The sequence below is a fragment of the Paroedura picta genome, chromosome 1 (genome assembly GCF_049243985.1).
Source record: "Paroedura picta isolate Pp20150507F chromosome 1, Ppicta_v3.0, whole genome shotgun sequence".
NCBI lineage: Eukaryota > Metazoa > Chordata > Lepidosauria > Squamata > Gekkonidae > Paroedura > Paroedura picta.
In genome coordinates, this window is record NC_135369.1 from 94,958,382 (window position 1) to 94,982,900 (window position 24,519).

The window sequence follows — 24,519 nt, forward strand, 5'->3', positions numbered from 1 at the left end:
CACCACTTAGCTCAGAGGCTCCTACATAAATATTTTATATCCCATTTAAACCAGTGTTTCTCAGCTGTTGGACTGGGATCATGTAAGACAAAACAGTACAATAATTTCTCCAATTTTGACCTTAGGAATATTTCCTTTAAAAATCAGGTAACTATGCCAAAGGCTTCTCAAATATCTTCCCATTACTACCTATTTAAGAAGGTATGGTTATTTTACCCTGCTTTTCACTATCTAAGAGACTCAAAGCAACTTACAATTGCCTACCCTTCCTCTCCCCACAACACACATCCTGTGAGGTAGGATAAAGCTGAAAGAGAACTGTGACTGGCCCAAGGTCACCCAGCTGGCTGCATGTGGAAGAGGAGTGGGGAATCAAACCCAGTTGTCAAGATTAGAGGCCACCGCTCTTAAACACCATGCTGGTTCTCAATAGGTTAATCACCATAAATTAAGCTTTTGAAAACTATTTTGCTTTTTGGTCCTGGTTATCAGAACATGTGCCATTTTCCAATAACTATTTCACTTGCCTAATATGGGATAGTAGATATTTTGGTGATTTTGATAGTAGTTACTATATTGGAAGATTTGGGTATGGTATACTCAGACCATCTACAGGGAAGTTCTTTGAGAACTGAAACTGTGGCTTGATGTAAACCATATGCTTCAGACTCTGGGGTGCTGTATTTTGTACTAGTCACAGCAGAAACCCTCAGTTAGTGAGCTGTCCAGCCTACTGAGCTGAGAGCCCACCTGGTAAGTTGAAACATAGCTATATGGTTCTTATTCTGATTGGACCTGAAGGAGCAGCGCTTCCAATAAAATCCTGCTGCCTCCTTCTGTCATTTTGAAACTTGTGTTGGTTTCAATGAAAACCATGTGTGTAATGCAGTTTGTGGTTTTGATTATATGGATAGGAATGTCCTGAACCAAGGTCCACTTAAGAATGGAAACAGGCGTCTTGAGCTTGATCCACAAACCTCTTATTTGCAGTGTTATTGGCAGACACCCAGTGCTAAAATGTGTTTACTTAAGGGTACGTCTTTTTGATTTCAACAGAACTGTGAAGAAAATGACTTTGTGTAATAATAGTCAGTGGGTTAAATGCAAATTACCACAATCAATATATTACCAAATGTATAATGTTCTATGTAATTAATTACATCTGATTGCATGAAGTAATTGTGGTGAATGTAGCAGGGTCACATTTTCATCTTTCCCTACCTCATGCATCAGACCATGATAAAGAAGTTCCACTTACATTAATAGTTCTCTTTCCCAAATATGAACCTTGATATTGTGAGGTGGGGGAGGCCAATTCAGCTATGATCCCTATGATAGCATCCAACAGGAAGTCATTCTGATAACAAGTTCAAGGAAACCCTTCCTTGCACCTGAAATGTTGTATTTAGAGAACTGTGTCTAGCTGCCCTGAAATAAACTGTGAAAGTTGGGTAGGAATAAAGGCGAGACAGCATGTTACTAATATTCAGTTTCAATTATTTCAAAAATAATATAAGAACTTATTGCTTGGACAGGCTTTCAGCAGTCACATATGGGATAACTTTTCCTTTTAGCAAATGATATTTTATTCTTCAGTGAACATGTAAGTAGTGGGTGTTTGTAATGGGATTGTTTTTATTTAACAGGATTGTTTTAGGTCTGCATTTCACTGTTGTGTAATAGGGAGGGGTAAGAACATAGCTCCACTTAATTTGGATGTTGTTCTGAGATATAAAGACTATGGGTGACCACTGTTAAAGAGCAATGCATTTCCTAGAAAATCAGAAGAGCTTGTTGAAAATCCCAGTACTGAGGGACAATAGTGTTCACTGAGTATAAATGTGTGTTTTCTTTTAAAAATTGATTGGGGATAAATAGAAAGCACTTGGCTTTCTAAAGATTACAACAGGAAAGGCTCATAAGGGGAACTCCAGACTAACCCTTCTTCCAGTTCCCTTCTCAACCAACGGATTGGCGGTGTTAAATATAAAAAGGCACAACAATGTGGCAGCTAGTATGTACCAGGTATTTGTTATTCTCTGTTAGTCTGCCACTGAGAGAAAACAGTTTCAAGATGCTTCAACAATGTTATCTGACAAAGCTATTGTGGAGGCTCTGAGATGGGAAGAGGGAATTCTGCAGCAAGTGCCCTGAAGAAAAACATCCAACCTTACACTCTGCCCTCTACTACGGATTTTTTTTTTAAACCCTACCACCCGCAATCAGGTACAAAGGGGGATACAAGCTTTGATTAAAGGGTTGGGAATAACCAATGTTAGACCAAGATTGTAACTATTATGAGGCAAATAGAAACCGCTGTTTCACAGATATTTGACTAGACAGAAAACACTGATAGATATGGACAATACATGTTTATTTAACAGAAAATAAAGTATTTAACAGGGTAAGGATCTTGTGTGGAAATGTTTCTGTATATAAAATGAAACTGGCTCTCAGTTTCACCCTCACAGATTAGGAGCTTTCCCCAGTGACAGTAGCCAGTTTATAGCAGAGTCTCAGTGAATGTAAATAAAGCACAAGGAGCTATTTGATGCCCCTTTCTTCAGAAGGGTATCTAAGCTGACCAGGTTTCTCTGGAATCCAGCTGAACAACTGCCAGGATTCTACTCAGGTCCAGAGCCCCTCTCCACGGAACCAGTACACACAAATTAGGAATGTCAGGCCTGTAACTGGAAGCGTATCTGTTGCACTGAAACAAGCTGTCTTCCTTAAGGTGACCCTAAAGCCTAACTAAAAGCCAAATAAATCCCTGATTCATCTGATGTTCCTGTCCAGGGCCACCAAAATTTCCTCTCTTTTTGTTAAACAGACACCGGCTAACCCCCTTGCAGCCAATGGAGTTCCATGGACTCTGACTGGCTGACACTTGGATTTGCATGAGACCAAAATCACAATTATTGGTTCTATTAAATCCGTGGGTTCAGTAAGACATACACAGCTCCAACCACCAACAAATTTACTAAAATATTGAATACAGACTATTGTAACTGGGGAACTTATATACATGCTTGAAACTCCTGCCAAGACACATGATTGTCCCTTAATGGAAGCCCATGATAGGTCCATATGTCTGCTCACTGATTGGCTGTAAAATGGGACTCTGAGAATCCCTAATGAGAGTCAAGAGTTTTATCTTCTCTGTTATACAATCACTACTTCACTCGCTAATAGAAGCCCAGTCTCTCAAATCTGGAGCAGCTGAAGTTTCCAGACCATTCTAATGCACAAATTAACATCAGTTGGGCCCCTCCACTCCCTCTCCTCCCTCCCCACCTGATAATGGTTTTTACATCTCTGCCAGAATTGGACATAAAGGAGCACTCTATGGGAATATTTTATTTAAATTTATTGATCCAAAATTGTTTTAGATTTACTTGTATATGCCTTTATTGTTGTTAGCCACCTCGATCCTGTTCCCAGGTAGGGGTGGCCAATAAATCCAAATAATAATAATTTTCAAATGTAGCCCTGCATAAAGTATATTATAGCAATTAAAACTGGATGTGGTCAAAGCACGGATCACAATGGCTGGATTTATCCCCAATAAATCTAGCTCTAATCAGTACAAAATTATGATCCATTTCTACTCTAAGAAGGAAAGGTAATTTCCCCCCTCAAAAAAAAATAGAGATGAGATTCTCAAACATGATTTTCTCACTCACACCCTTCTGTAGCCTAATAAAACCCTACAATGCTTTTGTTGGGGGCAGTGTCCTCCAGGAGTAGGGATGTCAGCTCCAGGTGGGACCTGGAACTACAGCTCAATTCAAGTACAGATATCTGTTCCCCTGAAGAAAAAGGCTGCTTTGGAGGGTAGACTTTGTAACATTGTCTTCACTGAGGTCCCTGACCTCCCCAGGCTCCACTCCAAATCTCCAATTTTCCAACTATGATCTGGCAATCCTACCCCCCCCCCATCCCCCTACCCAAGAACAGCAGTTCAAGAGGCATTTGGGACTGCAGCAAGAAGGGGGAGGTGTGAAAGCCATGCTCACAGACAGGAATCCTACTATCCATAGAAACAATCTATTAAATGCTAGCCTGTTATATACCTTTACCGTCTATTTAGGAAGCCATGTGACAGCAATGCTTTAAAAAACCTACATACGAGAAACAATGTGGTTATACTGTAGTCCGTCCGGGGAGGGCAGTATATAAATATAATAAATAAATAATGTGCTAACCTGGAGAGTGCAGGCTAGTCCCATCTCCTCAAATTTCAGAAATGAAGTAGGATTAGCCCTGGTTCATACGTGAATTAGGAGACCACCAAGGAGATCCAGGGTCACTTTGCAAAGGCAGGCAATGGCAAACCAGCTCTTCTCATATCTTGCCTTGAAAACCTACTAAGCTTACCATCAGTCAGCTGCGATTCAACAGCACTTTACAGATATAGTGTAATATTCTGCAATCTGTACACATTTCCCATTCTAATTAACAAAAGATAATCCAATCACTTAACTAAATATGGCTGACCTTGGCAACTAAATGCCTATTCACCTGTTAATACCTAGAGCAGTGGTCCCCAACCCCCGGTCCAGGGACCGGGACCAGTCTGTGGATCAGTCGGTACTCCTCGTCGGCTCCTCCTCGTCCTCCTCCCTGGCTGCTGCCTCAGGGGCTGCCCTGCCACTCTGCTGCCAGCTCACCTTTGGTGCTCTCCAGCGGCTGCCATGACTGGGGCTCCCCCTCAGCATGGCACTGCGCAGCTGCTGCTGGCAGTGCCCCCTAGCGGGCGACGGAAAGTTAGAGGCGCCGGCGAGAAAGCAAGTGGAGCAGGAGCTCAGGCGGCGGTGGCAACATCCCTCAGCAAAAGACTACCCCCCCCCGGGCCTCAGTAAAATTGTCAAGCATTGACCGGTCCCCGGTGATAAAAAGGTTGGGGACCACTGACCTAGAGCATAACTGCTAAAAATATACCAAGAATCTTCTAAGGGAAATAATGGCAGGGACAAGTTGAAATGATAAGATTCATCATGACAAAAACAGGCTTCTAATGCCAAGAAAATGTCACCACTTCTTTTTGCCTTCATTTCATATGAAAATGTATTTTTTCCATGACCTAACTTAAAAATAATCAAGAAACACATGCAAGGTATCCTTGGGGTTTTTTCTTGCCCCTCTTATTCAAGAGATAAGTATTTTTGTACGGATTATGTCTATGCATACTGATGCATACTTACAGCATCAATGTGAAGTTTCTGGTAAAATGTAAAACCAGACAATGCTTCATAAGAAACGTGACCATTTGGCTGACCTTCTGATTTCTGGGGATGCTCCCAAATTGACAAAATATTTTGCAGAATTAGACACACAGTGTTCAAAGGGTTCCAAGTCTGAATATTCCCTCATGAATAGTTTTTTTCAAAAAACTTCCAGACATAACTAACATGCAAGGGATGAGACTAGCTGGGGTGATTGATATTCTGGTGCTCCAAAAGTCCATAGAACGGTACAGAAGTAGAGCAAAGGCTGCAATACAAGTGACCTTGCCATAAGAGGAGCAGCTACTAACATAGCAGCAGAGAAGGGATCCTAGCCTCTTCACAAGAGCTGCAGCTGGGATCGTTAAACTAATCGACTGGATTATAAAATCAATCCATTAGTAAACCAGTTGCAAAACCATTTATAATTATATATGTAAAGAATAAAACTTCACAAGAATCAAACTCCGTCCTTGATTTTTCAAAATACAATGTGTATTCCTATACTGAGGCTTTCATGAAGTGTAAAAACAGATATTTATACGTGTCTATTTGGGTTTATGATAAGACTCAATTAGTGAAATGATTCTTCCACCATGTGTTGCAACAATTTTTGAATCCAAAAAGATGCATATGTTTATATAAAGTCTTTCCATTCCATCTCCAAAGTACATGTTTAACTTTCCACTGGGTACTGCCAAAATTCTTAGACTTTTTAAAAAAAGTTAAGGAGCACAAATTCAAGCTTTAACATGCTCTTAGTAAAAAATAAAATAAAATGCCTGTCTCAACCCTGCCTTTCACACTGATGACATCTGATACATCAGCAAAAATTGGGAGGTTTTTACAGATGCAACTTTGCCAAGGGCAGGAACACTGGATATGTCAGTTCACTGTTAAACTTCCTTCTTTATAGGCAACGTCAAGCACCAATGTAAAGGTAAAGGTAAAGGTATCCCCTGTGCAAGCACCGAGTCATGTCTGACCCTTGGGGTGACGCCCTCCAGCGTTTTCATGGCAGACTCAATACGGGGTGGTTTGCCAGTGCCTTCCCCAGTCATTACCGTTTACCCCCCAGCAGCAAGCTGGGTACTCATTTTACCGACCTCGGAAGGATGGAAGGCTGAGTCAACCTTGAGCCGGCTGCTGGGATCGAACTCCCAACCTCATGGGCAAAGCTTTCAGGCAGCTGCCTTACCACTCTGCGCCACAAGAGGCTCTTCAAGCACCAATAAGGAGCCTATAAAAAGGACCTTAAAAAGGCAAAGGGAAAATCCTTTTCTGTTTCCATAAGACACAACCTGTTTATTACACATACTGGTTTGAACTAAATATGCTTTTTGCTAAACAGTCCTGGAGCTCCCCCTTCATGGATCTCTTCTTTACGTCCCAGTTCTCCAAGCAGAACTGGGTTATTGGCTGGAAACAGTCTACCACTGTCTCACTGCAAGTGTATCTACTAGTGAAATCCTGATGAGATTGGACTATGAAGTCAAGAAAGTATGACACACTAACAACTTCTTATCGTATTGAAACATAAAGGAAACAATCCTAGGAAACATGATTCATGAATGAGAATGTGGCCCTTCTGCAGACACAATTATCACTATTCCTCTAATTCGAATCGTGGCTTCACTGCACATTTTAAATCTGATTTTCTTGTGAATCGTGGAATATGTGTTCTGCAAACCAACAAGAAAAAGTGGGTATTTCAGAGCACTGATTTTTTTCATGTGTGTGTGCCTGTGATTGGTCTCTCCTTATTGCTTAGTTTGCATGGAGCGTGATTTTTGGTATTGTAAGGAGAGATTCTTCATTTCCTGCCTTCTTTGTCGAACATTTAGTACTACTCTTTTCAGTCATGCTAGGCATTTAAAGATTCCTTTTTTATATAAACAAGCACCTCATCTACCCTATCCCAAAATAATCCAGATGGTCCTGTTACAGCAAGGTCAGGAGAAGGCTGGGGCCAGGAGACAGTGGGGACAGTTCTAAGAGGAGGATGGGAACAGGCAATGTGTGGAGGAACAAAGGAGGGGGAGAAGGATCTCTTGTGCAGTCCATTTAAAGGGGCTCTCAGACTCCCATTCCAAAAAGATCAGTTGATGTCTTACATTCCATTGCACTAAACAAGGCTTTACTGCAACACGTTCTGCAGCCCAATCTTGGGCACAGTCACTTCTGAAGGGACCTTAATCACAAGTAATGAGTGCAGCTCATGTGCCTCCCCCGGAAGAAATTCCAATGCACATTTTCAAACCTCACAAGCCAGCCTTGAGGCTTGACGGTGGGGAAGCCACCTGATTGCTACCCAGACAAGCCTACTTTCAGGTGCTCTGGTCTAGGAAATATTTTGCACAGCTTGTATTCTCTGAGGGGTGTGCAGAGGACCCTTTTTCCTAATTCCCCCCTAGATAAACACCACCAGTGATCAGCTATGGGGCATTAGCTGGAAATGGAAGAGTTGAGGCATTATGGCTGGAGTGGAGTAGGGAATGGATTGCCGCCATCAAGTTGCTGTCAGTTATAATTTTGGATTATATATGTTCGGTGCTCGGTCCGGTACTTTTTAACATATTTATTAATGATCTAGATGAGGGGTTGGAGGGACTACAGATAACACCAAATTGGGAGGACTGGCAAATACTCCAGAAAATAGAGACAGAGTTCAACGAGATCTGAACACAATGGGAAAATGGGCAAATGAGAACAAGATGCAATTTAATAAAGATAAGTGTAAAGTTCTGCATCTGGGTCAGAAAAACGAAAAGCATGCCTACTGGATGGGGGATACGCTTCTAGGTAACGCTGTGTGTGAACGAGACCTTGGGGTACTTGTGGATTGTAAACTAAACATGAGCAGGCAGTGTGATGCAGCGGTAAAAAAGGCAAATGCCATTTTGGGCTGTATCAACAGGGACATCACATCGGAATCACAAGATGTCATAGTCCCATTGTATACGGCACTGGTCAGACCACACCTGGAATACTGTGTGCAGTTCTGGAGGCCTCACTTCAAGAAGGACGTAGATAAAATTGAAAGGGTACAGAGGAGAAGATGATCTAGGGCCAAGGGACCAAGCTCTATGAAGATAGGTTGAGGGACTTGGGAATGTTCAGCCTGGAGAAAAGGAGGTTGAGAGGGGACATGATAGCCCTCTTTAAGAATTTGAAAGGTTGTCACTTGGAGGAGGGCAGGATGCTGTTTCCGTTGGCTGCAGAGGAGAGGACACACAGTAATGGGTTTAAACTACAAGTACAATGATATAGGCTAGATATCAGGAAAAAAATGTTCACAGTCAGAGTAGTCCAGCAGTGGAATAGGCTGCCTAAGGAGGTGGTGAGCTCCTCCTCACTGGCAGTCTTCAAGCAAAGGAGTGTTGCGGATTGTGTACAACATCGTGCATAATGTTAAAAAAATAGCGTTACACAACAGTTAGACTCCAGCAACGTTAGCGCTGTGCGGAATGGCCCCCCGTGATGGTGGTGGCTCAGCAATTTCCTCGACTTGCCCCAGCCCAGCACCACTGTCGCCAATACTTGGGCTAGTCATGTGCCCCATCCCTAAGGGCTTGCCATCCTCATCTCTGAATGGGCGCTGAGTTGGAGGTATCTTGTTAGAGCCTGCATAGTTCATACAGTGAACAAGAGAGAGAAATGATCTGCTGGTCTGCATTTATTGCTGCTCTGATGTCTCTGGCCAAGGGCACAGAAAGACAGTGAGAAGGAAGCCAGCAAGTAAGTCTTCTCATTGCATTCAGGAAAGGGACGCAAGCTGCACTCCTTAGTTTAATGATATGCTAAATTGCTAGACTTAGGCGCTTGTTTAAAAGAAACTTTAAACACCTAGCAGCAATGAAGGGGAGGAGAAGCACTGAAGGTACAGAGAAGATGGCTACCTAGCAGTAATTTAAAAATCACTCCTTACAATTCCCAAAGAAAACAAATCCAGTGCAAAACTGTCCAATAAGGAAAGAATAACCATGCTTCACAATGTCGGCAGTGGAGGACTAAGCATTATAAAGTTGAAGCTGTGTGCAGCCAACTAACTCCCTATCAGATTGGTCCTGGAGTGTGCCGCCAATAAGGAGATACCACTCTGCCAGTGAGGGCCAATCAGTTCAAATTTCACTCTAACAATTAGGGCCAAAGTTGATAATCTCTTTCTTTGGTTGGCCTCCCAGGGAGTGTGCAGCCAATAAGGAAAGAACGCTCTGCCAATGAGGGCCAATCAGTGCAATTTGCACTCTGTCAATGAGGGTCAATAAGTTCAAACTGCCAACTGCCAATGAGGGCTAATTAGTTCAAATTCCTGATTGGCCCTCACTGGGAGTATGCTGCTAATAGGGAGATGGGAAAGTGGGGGCAGTGGTGAGCTATATATGGGAGTGGGGTTAGGATGGCCAGTAGGTTGAGGGACTTGGGGTACTTGGAGTACTCCTCCAAAGCAGCTGCTTTTTTATTATTCAGAACTGATGCCTTCCTTCTCTCCTCCCATCCCTCCCCCACTCTCTCTCTCTCTCTCTTTCATCTTCCTGAAGGTTTCCAGGCCCCCACCTTGAATTTGGCAGTCCAGCTGGCTGCATATGGAAGGAGAATCAGGAATCAAACTCAGCTCTTGAGATTAGAGTCTGCTACTCTTTAACCACTTCACCACACTGGATCTCAAGCCAGAGTGGGGAGCAGGGGGAGGAGGGCCAGAACCCAGGAAGGTCTCAGTACAGGTGTATGTGCTAGCACCCATTGTATTCCTGGGTGCAATAGGCTTTGACCCTAATATATCTATATATAATATTGTTCTTACAATTATAAACACTGACCTTTTTGATGGAAGGGAACATTTTGAGGAGGGCCTGTTCTTCATTAGAATGCTTGGAATATTACCCTTTGGCAGATACTCCTGTTTATAATATTCAGACAAGCGAGGCTTGTGTTAGAAGACAAGGTTTAACAGATTGTTTGAACATGTTGACGTAGACTCTGAGACACCTAGTGGCAGCCCAATTGCAATGCGACCAAGTAAACTGTCTTTGGAACATTTCTCCATGTATTCTCATGCATCTCGCCCCTTTGCATAAAGCACACACAATCAATCAAAATAATGAAACTCAGAGTGAAGCAACAGCTTCATCCTTGTAAGTTCAGCATCTGCTTAACTTCACACAATGTAATTAGTTCTACTAATGACAAGTATGAGCCAGAAACATGTTTCAAGCAGAGTAATTTTCCAAAGCTCCAAAAAGTCTTTATGCTTTTGCAAAGTACTAAGGAATAGAGTTTTAGTAAAGCTTGCCCCAGCCTCTGTCACTTACACAAGTAATACTTCTGGGATAAGCATATTTCTTGAATCTTGAGAGTCTTGCCCTTGTTCCAACCATCCTCCTTCATACCCCAGGAAATCCCTGCTTTGGCTAAGTCAGGGATACACCAGGTAGACCTTCCGGTCTCCATTCCATATCTGTAACAGGACCCCAGGGGGTATCACAGGCACACTCCACTTCTCAAGAAGGTCTCTGTATTTACATGAAAATACCACAGATTTGTGGGTGTTAAAAAAACAACTATGCAAGTAACTTCAGCATAGGCATTCACTCTGAAATATCATGTGATGAATTACACATTTTCAGCCTAGGTAAAAAGACAGTTATATAAATTAAACAGTTATATAATTGATATCAATTGTTCTGGGTGTGAACTTGGTGGTTATACAAAAATTACTATTTGAGCATGAAGAAAAACATTCTTTGACTTGTGGCTGAGCACCCTTATATAAACTCTTAAATCCAAGCAATTGTTTTAAAACTCATTACAATTTTAGCACGGCTGGGCTTCAATACTGATTTGCAGTAATCATAGTCATGGCAGCAATAATATTTTGATGTGAACTGTTAAGCCAAGAAATGAGAACTCTGGGAGAACATTTTTATCTTTCCCCTGATAAAAAAAACACAGAACCAGACTTTATGTTTCTAAAAGCATAAGTGTAACATTTTAAAGGTCCCAGCACCAGACATCCAAAACAACTATATCCCTGGTCACATATATGGGGACAAAACCCCTTGCTCCAGCATGAACACAGCTACAATGACTGCCTCCCCACCCCCATCCTAGACAGTGCTGCAAATAAGCCGTTGTGGCTCTTCAGCAACATCCCACAGGCCCTGGAACCCGCCATTTCATTGCTTCTCTGTCCTTCTTATACTGGAAGTTTATCAAGCTGTTTCACCCAAGAGGGGGCTAAGTCAGTCCAATGGTTGGTCCTGCCAGCTATCTATTGACCTGACCAAGCATCAGGAAACCAGCCAGGTAACCAGCACAGAACTAAAGAGCCAGGAAACTCCAGATTATCAGATTCCTCTTGCAATTTGCCAACTTCTCCCTGGTCTATAGCTTATCAGGCACCGCAGGCTCTACCTCCAAAACAGTCAGTTACTGGCCTACCTCAAATGCCTCAATTTCATTCCTTAGCCTCACCCACAGAGCCATTATTTTTTCACTTGATCAAAACGTGGCAAGCCTACCAATAAGTCTTCAGCTACCATATGTAAACCACTCCTTCTGCAAAAACTGTACTAGGATGTGAATCTCACTAGTCATATATATTCCAATCCAACAAAAATCTATGGAACTTGCACATATGAGCAGCACAGGATTGAAGCTATTCGCATTAAGCCTGATGTCACAACTATGTGATTACAGGAATTACTGAGGGAATTCCAAACGTATTTTGTGGTGGAAAATAAAGCCAACCCGTTCCATTATAAATTGCCTCAGTACCAATTTCTGAAAGAATCTTAAGTAAATATTTCTTACAAGATTAGGATGACAATTATTTTAGCAATTAATGGTCTTCATTCATTGCGTGCTTCAAAACATAAGTATCAAGTGCTTGCTTAGCACCTTAGGAAATAATATTTGTAAATCAGTAAATGTAACAGACCTCCTTTTGATACTGTATGTTTTCTAGTTTTTCTCCCTGAGGCTTTATAAGGGCCTTGTGAGATACATGGCACAAGCATTTAATAGTCCAGATTTCTAAGCCAATTCCATATACAATCTCTTTGTACAAAATAGAACGTCCAAAAGCAAGGATTCCCCCCTCCAGACAAAATAGATGAACTCTCTGCCCTGAGCAGAGGGGATCAAATCCTGACTTAAATATTTGAGTCCAATGCTCTTCAAATGAACTATCTGAAAGCAGCAGCTCATAAGGCCTGGTCAACCTCTAAACAGACATTTGTGGTTTGTTTAAAGTGGCCTTTGGCCTAGAAAACTCAGATGATAGACAGTTCCAAATCCCAACAATATAATATATACACAACAAGCCATTAGTGCTTAGGCTCGCAAGCAGACACATCCCTCTCTTGACTGAGCAATCCACCCTCAAACTCACTTTTGTAGCCCAACTGAGGTCTGCTCTTTTAGCTTTCATACTTACCACCAAACAGTGGACAGCCTTTTCAGCTCCAACCTCCCAATCAGTACAGTGCATCAAATTATTCTCTTAATGATAATTGCCACAGATTTCAGTTCTTGTTCTTTTTCTTGCAGAAGAATTCTGCTTCTGCCCAGACCCTCATTTTGGTCTCAGCAGAACCAATGAGTAAACTACAACACAGGTCACCATCCCAAACATTTACTACTGGGCTGCTTAAAGATGGTTTTGCAGAAGAATACAGCTACACGCAATAGATGAAAGAAGACTTGTAGGTAAGTCCCTGGGAAACATTACCTTGGCTTCTAACATAAACAGACAACAACGTCATTCAATGGGATTCTGGACAAACATTATTAATCTGTACAACCGCCCTTACCACAACCTGTTAATCAATGGACTATAAGGAACCAAACAAGAACTTCCTTGGTTTTCGCAGTGCTGTCCTCCATTGTGCTCCACTGTGAAAATAATTCACGGAGTGCTCTGGGTACTGTCCACTAATGCAAGAACATCTTGAGAAGAGCAGAAAGGAGAAGAAAGAAAGAGCTGTTTTTATACCCCGCTTACAAATACTTTTCCCTTCCTCTCCCCAAAACAGACAACCTGTGAGCTAGGTGGGTCTGAGAGAACTATGACTGACCCAATGTCACCCAGCTGGCTGAGTGCGGAGAAGTGGGGAATCAAATCTATTTCTCCAGATTAGAGTCCGCTGCTCTTTAACCACAGCACCACACTGGCTCTCAGAGAGCGTCTAGAGAAGGACAAGCTTGGTTGACAATGGAGCACTCTTCTGCAACTGAGAATAACACTGCAGAAATTCAAGAAAGAATTACAATCCCAGCCAGAGAGTCTAGCCTGTTTGGGCATGCCTTTGCTAAAAGGAGGAGGATGACACCTGCTGGCCCTGCTCCCAATTTCCACACGTTCAGTGGAAGGTATGAATAAGGAGTGTGCATAAAGGACCTTATTATCACAGCTGAGTGGTAAAGTGCTCATTCTTAAAGAAGGAAAACAATCAGCTGTCACTGACAGCACAAAAGAGAAAGTTGTGCTGTTCATCATGAGCAATATATAAACACTTCCACTCGTGAGGATAATGCTCACAAAACCGCATTCCACACTACTCCCTATTGCTATTATTTACTCTAGCCAGAATGCAAAAAGGCCTCATTTCCCAATGACACGATGCTGCTGTTTCCTAAAGGCAATTGCTCCTCAACAGATCTGCTTGTTGGGAGGTCTTTGACCCCTCACAGGAAATGAAATGTACATCTATTGCACACCAACAGATGAGCATGAAAGAGCTCACGTTTACAGCAATACATGAGGGTGTGAAAGAGAGGCCAATGTTGAGAACAAATGACTCAAAAATAACAAGTGCTCCAGTCTCCAGATGACCTTTCACAGAATTTTATTTAACCTTTGTAGGACCAGTGTCCTATCCAGAGACTGAAGAATCTGGGACTTTTCAGTTTAGAAACGAAACGCTAAGGGGGAACATGACAGAGGTTTATACAATTATACACGGGCTAGAGAGAGTTGACAAAGAGAATTTTTTCCCCTCTCCCAAAATACTAGAATCAAGAGCGCCCAATGTAGCTGATGAGTAGTAGATTCACAGCAGACAAAAGGAAATACGTCTTTACACAATGAGTGATTAAAATGTGGAATTTTGTGCCAGAGGATGTAGGATAGACAGCTTTAAAGGGAGATTAAACAGATTCATGGGGGAGAGGTCTATCAGTGGCTACTAGCCATGGGGACTAAAGGGAGCCTCCATGATCAGAGGTAGAGAACCTCTGAATACCAGTAGTAGGAGGCAACACCAGCAGAAGGCCTTGACCCTTTATGCTCTGTTATTATTGTTCCTTCAGAAGAACTGGTTAGTCACTGTGTGAGACAGGATGCTGGAGCAGTGGTCTCATCCAGCAGGGCTCTTTTTATGGTATCAAAAGAAAAGACACCTCAGCCGTGTGAATATTCCCCCCCCCCCCCCGCACACTCATCATGTTCTGCCCCAAATGGAATGCAATACTCTGCTTCTGTGCAACACTAAGTTGATCTGTACGTCTCCTCCTTCAAACACATGATCTGTCAGAATGGGTAACAGATGGTGAATTAAGGGACAGCCCAGGTACAAGTGAGTACAGGTTAATCATATACTTTCTTCAGAAAGATGCTCATAAAAAGAACCTACTTCTTACCTGGGGCCAAATTTCTCATTGCAGAGCACGTGTAATTTTCTCCCACAAGGTAAATAGCTGTGCAAGGGTATTTTGTTTGGAAAAAAAAACAAGCTTTGGGGTTACACCCATATATACAATTACACAATACTTGTCTTTGCCGTGATCAATTGCCTGCATTTCAATTTAAGAAGAAAGAAAAGGGTGGGATGACGCAGTCATCCATCTCCTGACTAATGGACAGTTCTAGGGCTAAACTAGACATAACATAGGAATAGAGCAGAGGTTCTCAACTGCTTTTAGCTTGAGCCCCCGGCGGAGGCAGCAGAGTCTGCACGTGTGCGCACATGGGCAGCATGTACGTGCAAGCATGTGCACTCACACACATGCAGGTGCATAGCACTCAGGTGGCATAGAGGCGGCCATGGCAGGACTCGTCTGCTGCCCACCGCCACCAATTGCAGCTGCTGCTGCTGATTGCAGCGGCCGCTGCCTGCCACTGCACCACTGGCTGCCACTTGCTGCTGCCGCCCATCGCTGCCCGCCGTTTACGGCAGCTGCCACCACAACAGCAACATTCCTGGGGACCCCCCAGAAGGGGCCAGGCAACCCCAAATGGGGTCCCGACCCACAGGTTGAGAACCACTGGAATAGAGAGACTTCCCAGCCAACTCCTTCATTGCCCATTGACACTCAGTGGGGAGGCACAGGGGGGAAAGGCCAGAAAAGCAGCATTGCACTAATGGTACAATGTACTTGGGAGCTATACCAACACAATAGGATTTTGACAAAGCTCTATGGTATCCTGACGTGTTGCGTCAGCATCACAGAACTTCCAGATACCGCTCAACACCATTCCTCCAATCCCCCCATCCACTACATCTTCTGCTGGTTGCCAGTCCTTATCTGGGAAACACATGCCTTCAGAGTCAGTCTTCCCCAGTGGTGGCACTGGTTGAGGCCAGGGTGGTTTGAAATAATATGGGCCTCTGTCTTCTCTATGGCTCCCTACCCTATGGTCAGTTCTTGCCATGTGATACAATGGTTGGGGAGGGGGAGAATGAAAAAGCCAAACTTTGTTTTTAAACTGTTTAAACAATATTTTATTGCTGTAAGCCCCTCTCCCAAGTCCGTTTGCAGAGAGGAGCAGTATAAAACTCAAATTGTAAATAAACTAGGGGCCAAGCTTGTTGAATTCAGGAATACAATGTGTGCTAGATTGGAGGGGGGGGGTGGAAGAACTCTGCGGGCGTCCTTCCCCTCCCCAGGACCTGGAAAGGCTGCAGGCAGCTATTAGGGAACTCACCAGCAGGGGCAGCTCTCACGCAGCAGGGATCTGCAGCCTCCAAGCCTCAGAGGGAAGTGGAGGGGGGGGTCAGGGGTGCAGGATGGAAGGCAGTTGGCTGGCCACTGGACAGAAAGGCAAGCCAGTTGGAGGAGGAGGCACTCAGGGGTGTGACAGCTGCCATGAGACATGCTCCCACTCCAAGGCCTTACCAGAAAGTAACTGGAACAGAGACATACATTGAATGATTTTTATGCTTTGGTTCATTTTGAAATGCCAAGTCCTGTTTTGTTTGTGTTTTCATGACTGTGTGGTTTTACAAACATTTTAGTTGTGAGGCACATTAAGCAAGTCTCTGAAGAGGTAGCATAATTTTTTTCTAAATAAATATATACACAAGAGCGTGTCTCCTGATGCAGTGGTACCCAACCATTTTTGGGTTGGGGACCGGAGAGGGAGGACCGGGGACCGGGGGTGGGGAGAGGGAAGCCCCGGATTGCTGGCGGGTGCAAACGCACTGGCGCGACAGCTTCACACCAGCATTTTTAGAATCATAGAATCACAGAATCATAGAGTTGGAAGGGGCCATACAGGCCATTTAGTCCAACCCCCTGCTCAACGCAGGATCAGCCCTAAGCATCCTAAAGCATCCAAGAAAAGTGTGTAAATAGTGTGTTTTTGCGTGTGCTGGCACACCAGCGCCCGCACCTCCCCCTCCCCGCGCAGTTTGGCACTTGCTGCTCCAGGTGCGATCAGACGCTGAAGAGGCTGGTCGCTCATTGCGCAGCGAGCGCTGGGCCACACCGTGGGGGGGAGGCGCACCCACTGTTGCGGCCGTGCCTCCCTCCCGCTGCGACCCAGTACTGAGGGCTCCACGGCCATCACTCCAGGGAAAAATCACTGCCTCCAGATAATTACCTCCCTGCAAGGGAAAATATTCTACTATATATACTTCCAAATCCTCCTTTGCTGCTATAGAGATTTTTTTTTAAGGCACAAACCCTTCAGCTCCATGTATACAACCTCCATGTATCCTATTGACTGCACTCAAATCCATGAATGGAAGCCTCTTTCACATAAGCAGCCACCCCTTGCAAAAGGGAGTCAAAGTTTCCATTCAAAACGAACCAGTGACACTAATCTGTATTCCCAGCACCACCGCTCACCACAGTAGCGGCGGCTTTTCATTCTCACAAAAAGCTTTTCTTCCACAGAGAGGAAGCAGGAGCGCTGCAGCAGCCAAGCTGTATGCCATTGTCAAACGGTGCAGTGTTGTTTCAGCACAGAGAGCACTCCTGGACTTTATCAGAGGAAGGAAAAGGAGCCGCTGGGGCAAAAGCAGAGAGGGGAGGAGCTCCCTGGTATGAAGAAGATAAATCTAACAACCAAAGACACTGGACTGACTGGCGCACAATATCAGCTGCTCTTTGCCATGAAGCAGAAGTGCAGCAGAACCTCCTTCCTTCACAAGCACACTCAAAGCACATGTTAAAAGATGCCATGACCTGTGTGCAAAAAGTAGGCTTCCCTCACCCTTGGGGGTGCCTTCTTGATCAGACTTTGTTTTTTTTCTGGGCATTGTTCTTGCGTCAGCTATTTCTCTAGATTAGAGGCTGCTGCTCTTAACTACTATACAACACTGGTTCTCTTGAAAGGGTATTCATGAACTAGCAGCCTGGATTTACCTGTCATCTCTGTTGTTCTTCAAGTTCCCCTGAGTAGTTTCGGTTGCTCTAAAATCAAAAGGGGGGGGGGGTCCTTGAACTTAGAAAAAAATCAATAACCAAGAAGGTTAATAATAAAACATTCCATTAAAACCAAATGCATTTTGGGCACAAGTGGTACAAGATATTAAAATATATACCATAATGTAAAATTGGTCACAATATAGCATTTCTGACGTAAGTTCACAAGAAAGAACGTCAGTACGTTAACTAGTTAAGTCCCAGTTCATTACTGGAATCAATTAGGACCTTCAAAATAACTTTTCAGATTGAGGTTGTTCACGGTTCAAGCGTCTCTGTAAGAAGGTCAAAGTCAATCTTAGCTTTATAGTGTACATATCTAGAGTCAGGAAGCAAAGTATGTCCATGGAGATTTTTACTGTTATTGAAGTTTTGTTAATAGCAGATGTAAACCGATTATTTATTATGTTATTAGACCTATTGTCCACCTTCTTTGTTGCTCTAAAACCAGTCCTGCGCCATCACTGGTGAGAATGCAAGTGCTTCTTTCTCCTTTGAGTGTAGATTTAATTCTGCACTGAGTATTCCATTGTTGCTCATCAGGCATGATTCTTCCCACAGTTTATACAACACAATGAACTGATTGAGAGACACTAGGCCCAGAAGGCCCAACAGATGGACACTTTTGCAATCAAAATTACATTGTGATAATGCACTCCTTCACATGACTTGCAGGTATTTTAATGTCGAACTTAAGCATGCAAAGAAATCCATATCATCTGCAGACTGATGGAAGTGTGATTAGACCCCCTCCACTCTCTTGCCCAGTTAAGTACAGTTTGCAACCAAGATTTTCAGCATTTTCCCCAGGTCTGTCTTCTGTGCTTTTAACAGCTATAGAACAGGCAAAAGGTCAGCATACACCCTCTGTCTGGTATGCAGAAGCAGTAATAAAGAAAGTTGCCCCTATGAATTCCTGCCTTTCTTGCAACAGCAGATTGGGCCAAACTTGCTGCAGTGCTGGGGATTAGCAAACTGGTCTTTCCCGGTGTTTTTTTTTTAAGTGGAAACAGCAGTTCCAGAGTTAGCCGGGCTACCACAAAGCAGGTCTTGATATAGCACAATCTTACCTGAACTGTATTGGCACATCTTTGGATACTGCATTATTATGCTAGCCTGGTTAAACTTTCAGATTGCGATCTGGGAGACTTAGATTGGATCCCTCACTCTGCCACAGAAGCTTACTGGGTGGCCTTGGCCCAGTCACTCTGAACTCAACCTTCCTCACAGGGTTGCTGTGAAGATAAAATGGAGGATAGGAGTACAAAGTGGGCCACTTTGGGTCCTCACTGAGGAGAAAGGTTGGCATATAAATGAAGCAAATAAATAAGACTCTGGTACAGCAGTCATTTGCAACTGCATTATCCTGCATGGAGACAATCCATTCCAGCTGTGAATGTTGCTGTAGAGCAATAATAGGGAAATACCCAGTGATGTAAGGAGGCAGAACTGGATATGAACAGAGCATGGCCAAATCTCACTCAAGAAACAGCTGCAGCTGTACATAACAGGAGAAGAGGGAGCTATAATCCCCCCCACTCAAGTTTTGCCCTGACTTGGATGGTCCAAGCTAGCCCAGTCTAATTAGATCTTGGAAGCTAAGCAGGGCTGACCCTGGTTACTGCTTGGATGGGAGACCACCAGGGCAGCAGGCAATGCCAAACCACTTTTGATTGGTTCTTGCCTTTAAAGCTCTAGTGGGCTGCTGTAAGTCAGCTGTGACTTGATGGCACTTTACACACAGGCGGTTTCATCGAGAGAAACCTCCTCCAGCTCTTATTAGCCCTAAAGGGAAAACCTTGTTTGATCCCCCCCTCTCCCTCCGCATGCGACCTGCTGGGTGACCATGGTCCAGTTACAGTTCTCTCAGGGCTCTCTCAGCCCCATCTACCTCACAGGGTGTCTGTTGTGAGGCAAGAAAGGGTAGGTGTTTGTAAACCACTTTGAGATTCCTTCAGGTAGTGAAAAGCGGGGTATTAAAAAACAGCTCTTCTCTTAATTGGGAGGATCCTCCAGTGGCCCATCTATTCAAACCACCGTGTCAAAGGGACTTGGCAGGCCTCATGATGGACTGATGCCAGCAAATATTTTTCACAGAGCAGATTAATCAGACTCCTAAACCCTATGACTTCTTCTGTTCAAACCAAAGATGAAACTCACTGGATAGACGTTGCTCAAAATATTTTCTCTTTGATCCTCCCCTCCATATACCCTAATTCCTGCGTTAATGTGGCTGGGCTTAACCTCTGTGCAAAACTCCAGGGTAGAGCCCATCCCGCTAAAACATTCCATCTCTGGGGTGATTTATAGCCCACAGGGTGAATAGGAAGGGGCAGAGGGGAGGATGAACAGTGGAAAATGCAACAGGAGCCTGCAAGCCACAACCAACAGACCTGATTCCAGAAAAGCATCAGGAGCTGGAGGGAGGAAGAGAAGAGCTTTGAAAGAGTCGCAGGTGTTTTAGCCATAGGCTCTCTGAACAGGACATTCCGCATTACACTACAGAGCTCCACTCCCGAGAAACCTACATCCTGCTACACATTTCCAAAAGAAACAGATCCCGAGGCAGACATCTTTTTTACAACATTATTTTCTAGCCCCGGCCCTCTGAGCTGACACTTGGTCTCTTGGAAATACGACTCCCTGAGCGCAGGGGCACTTGCCTGAACTACAGCCCTCAGACTGACAATTACATCAATTCCTGCTGTCAAGGAACTGCCCCTGTGGGCAAGCTCCGCTCTCAGAATTCCTGCACTTGGCTGCGGGTCTCTGACTTGTAGCAACACATACGGCTGCTCCTTCCATTCCTGCGAGGCAAAGAAAGGTGTCTATAAAAGTGCACAGACCTGGGGAAGGGAGCGAGGAGGTGAGACTCCAGGAACAAAACCTCAACCCAACTCCAGGAGAGCAGCTCTCTGCAGAGGCCACCAGTCCTCCCAAAACGAGTCATGCCCCTTTATTTCTCTCTTAATTTCCGAATAGAGACTCACTTCCTATCCCCCCTGGAATCACATTTTCAGCCTGAACAGATCAATGCTTATTTCCCAGTTAATTCCCCATCGTGCTAGTGGGAGTGCAGAGCCCAAGGGGGGTTCCTAATGGAGGGAAGTTGGGCTTGCTAAGGTGAGGGCTGCAGCTGGGCCCGAGGTTGCAAAGAGGACAACCGTGTCTCTGAGGAGGAACGAGGATCGTGGGGGAGAGAAGCCCCATTCTCACCCCCCCCCCACCTCTGCCACCTGGCCCGTCTTGAAACGCCAACGAGGTGCTGAGGCAGAGCGCAGCCTAGGAAGGATCCCTCGCCCGAAGGAGGCCAGGGTTCAAGCCGAACGGAGGGGAAGCAGCACACGGGATGCCCTCCATGGGCTGCGGGAGGGGGTAAGAACGGGGGCCGGCGCGCTTCTTGCACGGGGGCTAGGCGGATGCTGCTTAAAGGGAGCGGCTTGGAATGGCTGGAGCGCGCCCCGTTCCTGAGCCGTCTGGCCGACACCTGGCCGTTAGAGGGAGATGGGATCGATCCTCCCTCCCTCCATCTGTCCCCCGCCCCTGCGGGACAAGTAATGCGCAGAGGGACTGTACCTGGTGCGGCCGGGGCGGCGGAGGGGAGCAACACGGCGAGGAGCAAAAGAAGCGCCCAGGAGAGCCAAGGGATCCGCGGGGCTGCAGAGGCAGGAGCCATTGAGCCGGTGCACGACGAGCTCAGCAGCAAGTGGCCGGCGAGGCGGGAAAGGTGCGAGGGGGTGTCTCCACGAGGGGGCTCCGCAACGAGAAGCCCGGGCAGAAAGCGTCGTCTTGCTCCGCAGCTCTTCTCTAGCCCTACTGGCGGGGATCAGCCACGCTCCGTCGAGGCTTGCCGCGTCTCTGCATTGCAAGCTCCAGTTCGCGTCCTCCAGCCCTCCGGAGCTCCCTGTCCTCTGTCGCCTCTTGCTGGCCGCCGGCAGCATTGCAACAACAACTGCAGCCCGGCGACACAGAACGGCCCTCATCTGGGAATGGGGCGATAGACTTAGGTGGGAGGTCTTCAGATTCCGCCGTGACACTTCAAAGCGCGGAGGTGGGGTGGCATTTTTAAGGTTTCCCCCATGGAAAGAAAATAAAAATCCGGAATGTGGTAAGAAAGAGATAAAGCTATCATTAAGTTTTATCATCCTGTGATATTGGTTTTCTGCATCCTTGGCACTTATTTCTATTTATTTATTTTATTTAGAATTTATTTAGATTTTTATGCTGCCCTTCCATATGGCTCTGGGCAGTTAAATAAGATGTCATAGGGTAATTACATAGAACATCATAACAAATATAACCATCATAACATATCAATCAACTAGAACAATATTTCAGCAGGAAGGGTAATTTTGACAGAACCCTTAGGTAGGTCTGATTATTTCAGTCTGGGATTATTTCAGTCGGGGGGGGGGGCAGTAGATGTTGCTGGTTCGGTGGGTCTCAAGCAAGTGCCTGGTGGAGGAGCTTTCTTTTGCAGGCCCTGAGAAATTGTGGGAGTTTGAAGAAGAAGAAGAGTTGGTTCTTATATGCCGCTTTTCCCTACCCGAAGGAGGCTCAAAGCGGCTTACAGTCGCCTTCCCTTTCCTCTCCCCACAACAGACACCCTGTGGGGCGGGTGAGGCTGAGAGAGCCCTGATATCACTGCTCGGTCAGAACAGTTTTATCAGTGCCATGGAGAGCCCAAGGTCACCCAGCTGGTTGCATGTGGAGGAGTGCAGAATCGAACCCGGCATGCCAGATTAGAAGTCCGCACTCCCAACCACTACACCTAACTGGGCAGGGCCCTGGTCTCTTCAGGGAGATTGTTCCACCAGTGGGGGGTCAGGACAGAGAAGGTTCTGGCCCTTGTTGAGGTCCGACAGGCCTCTGAGTTGTAGTCTGTCAGTTGTAGTCTGGTTCTATGATTTGATTCTGTTTCCATGATTTGATTTCATTGCCTGCTAAGGTGTTGCTTTGACCTATCCTGCCCTAATATACAAGTATTAAAAGTACTAATAACCCTCACTCATTGCCCTATTTGTGTGAGACAGGTCAAATTAAAAAAAATTAGCTGAATGATGCATTCCAATATTCCAAAATATGGACCCTTGTTAACAAGTCCACGGATGACCCCTGATCAACACCAACTAATAGAATCATAGAATCATAGAATCATAGAATCATAGAATCATAGAGTTGGAAGGGGCCATACAGGCCATCTAGTCCAACCCCCTGCTCAACGCAGGATTAGCCCTAAGCATCCTAAAGCATCCAAGAAAAGTGTGTATCCAACCTTTGCTTGAAGACTTCCAGTGAGGGGGCACTCACCACCTCCTTAGGCAGCCTATTCCACTGCTGAACGACTCTGACTGAGAAAAACTTTTTCCTGATATCTAGCCTATATCGTTGTACTTGAAACCCATTACTGCGTGTCCTTTCCTCTGCAGCCAGCAGAAACAGCATCCTGCCCTCCTCCAAGTGACAACCTTTCAAATACTTAAAGAGGGCTATCATGTCCCCTCTCAACCTCCTTTTCTCCAGGCTGAACATTCCCAAGTCCCTCAACCTATCTTCATAGGGCTTGGTCCCTTGGCCCCAGATCATCTTCGTCGCTCTCCTCTGTACCCTTTCAATTTTATCGATGTCCTTCTTGAAGTGAGGCCTCCAGAACTGCACACAGTACTCCAGGTGTGGTCTGACCAGTGCCGTATACAATGGGACTATGACATCTTGTGATTTTGATGTGATGCCTCTGTTGATACAGCCCAAAATGGCATTTGCCTTTTTTACCGCTGCATCACACTGCCTGCTCATGTTTAGTTTACAATCCACAAGTACCCCAAGGTCTCGTTCACACACAGTGCTACCTAGAAGCGTATCCCCCATCCAGTAGGCATGCTTTTCATTTTTCTGACCCAGATGCAGAACTTTACACTTATCTTTATTAAATTGCATCTTGTTCTCATTTGCCCATTTTTCCATTGTGTTCAGATCTCGTTGAACTCTGTCTCTATCTTCCGGAGTATTTGCCAGTCCTCCCAATTTGGTGTCATCTGCAAACTTGATGAGTAGTCCCTCCACCCCCTCATCTAGATCATTAATAAATATGTTAAAAAGTACCGGGCCGAGCACCGAACCCTGAGGTACCCCGCTACTCACCTCTCTCCAGTCTGATGAAACACCATTGACAACAACTCTTTGAGTGCGGTTCTCTAACCAATTCCCTATCCACCTAACGATCTGAAAATCCAGATTGCAGTCCTTCAACTTATCCATCAGAACATCATGGGGAACCTTGTCAAAAGCTTTACTAAAATCCAAGTAAATGACATCAACCAAATTTCCCCGATCCAGCAAACCTGTTACTTGGTCAAAAAAGGAAACTAGGTTGGTCTGGCAGGACCTGTTGGAGACAAATCCATGCTGACTTCCTTGGATCACCAAATTGTCCTCCAGATGTTTGCAGATCGCTCCCTTTAATATCTGCTCCATTATCTTCCCCACAACAGAGGTCAGACTCACTGGTCTGTAGTTTCCCGGGTCATCCTTCCTCCCTTTTTTGAAGATCGGAATAATGTTTGCTCTTTTCCAGTCCTCCGGGACATCTCCAGTCCTTAAAGAGGTTCCGAAGATGATGGACAAGGGCTGTGCAAGTTCTCTG

The 24,519-nt window shown here is 44.9% G+C and overlaps 1 protein-coding gene across 2 annotated transcripts in view; it reads right to left on the reverse strand.

Moving 5' to 3' along the window:
- Window positions 1-21,727, reverse strand: part of FNDC1 (fibronectin type III domain containing 1) — a 103,678-nt gene extending 81,951 nt beyond the window's left edge. For both annotated transcript variants that reach the window (XM_077348502.1, XM_077348493.1), the window contains exon 1: window positions 21,453-21,727. Coding sequence is in view for 1 of the 2 variants with exons in the window: in XM_077348493.1 (XP_077204608.1) it covers window positions 21,453-21,552 (100 nt within the window). In the remaining variant the exon portion in view is untranslated. The remainder of the gene's footprint in view (window positions 1-21,452) is intronic.
- Window positions 21,728-24,519: the final 2,792 nt, after the last annotated feature.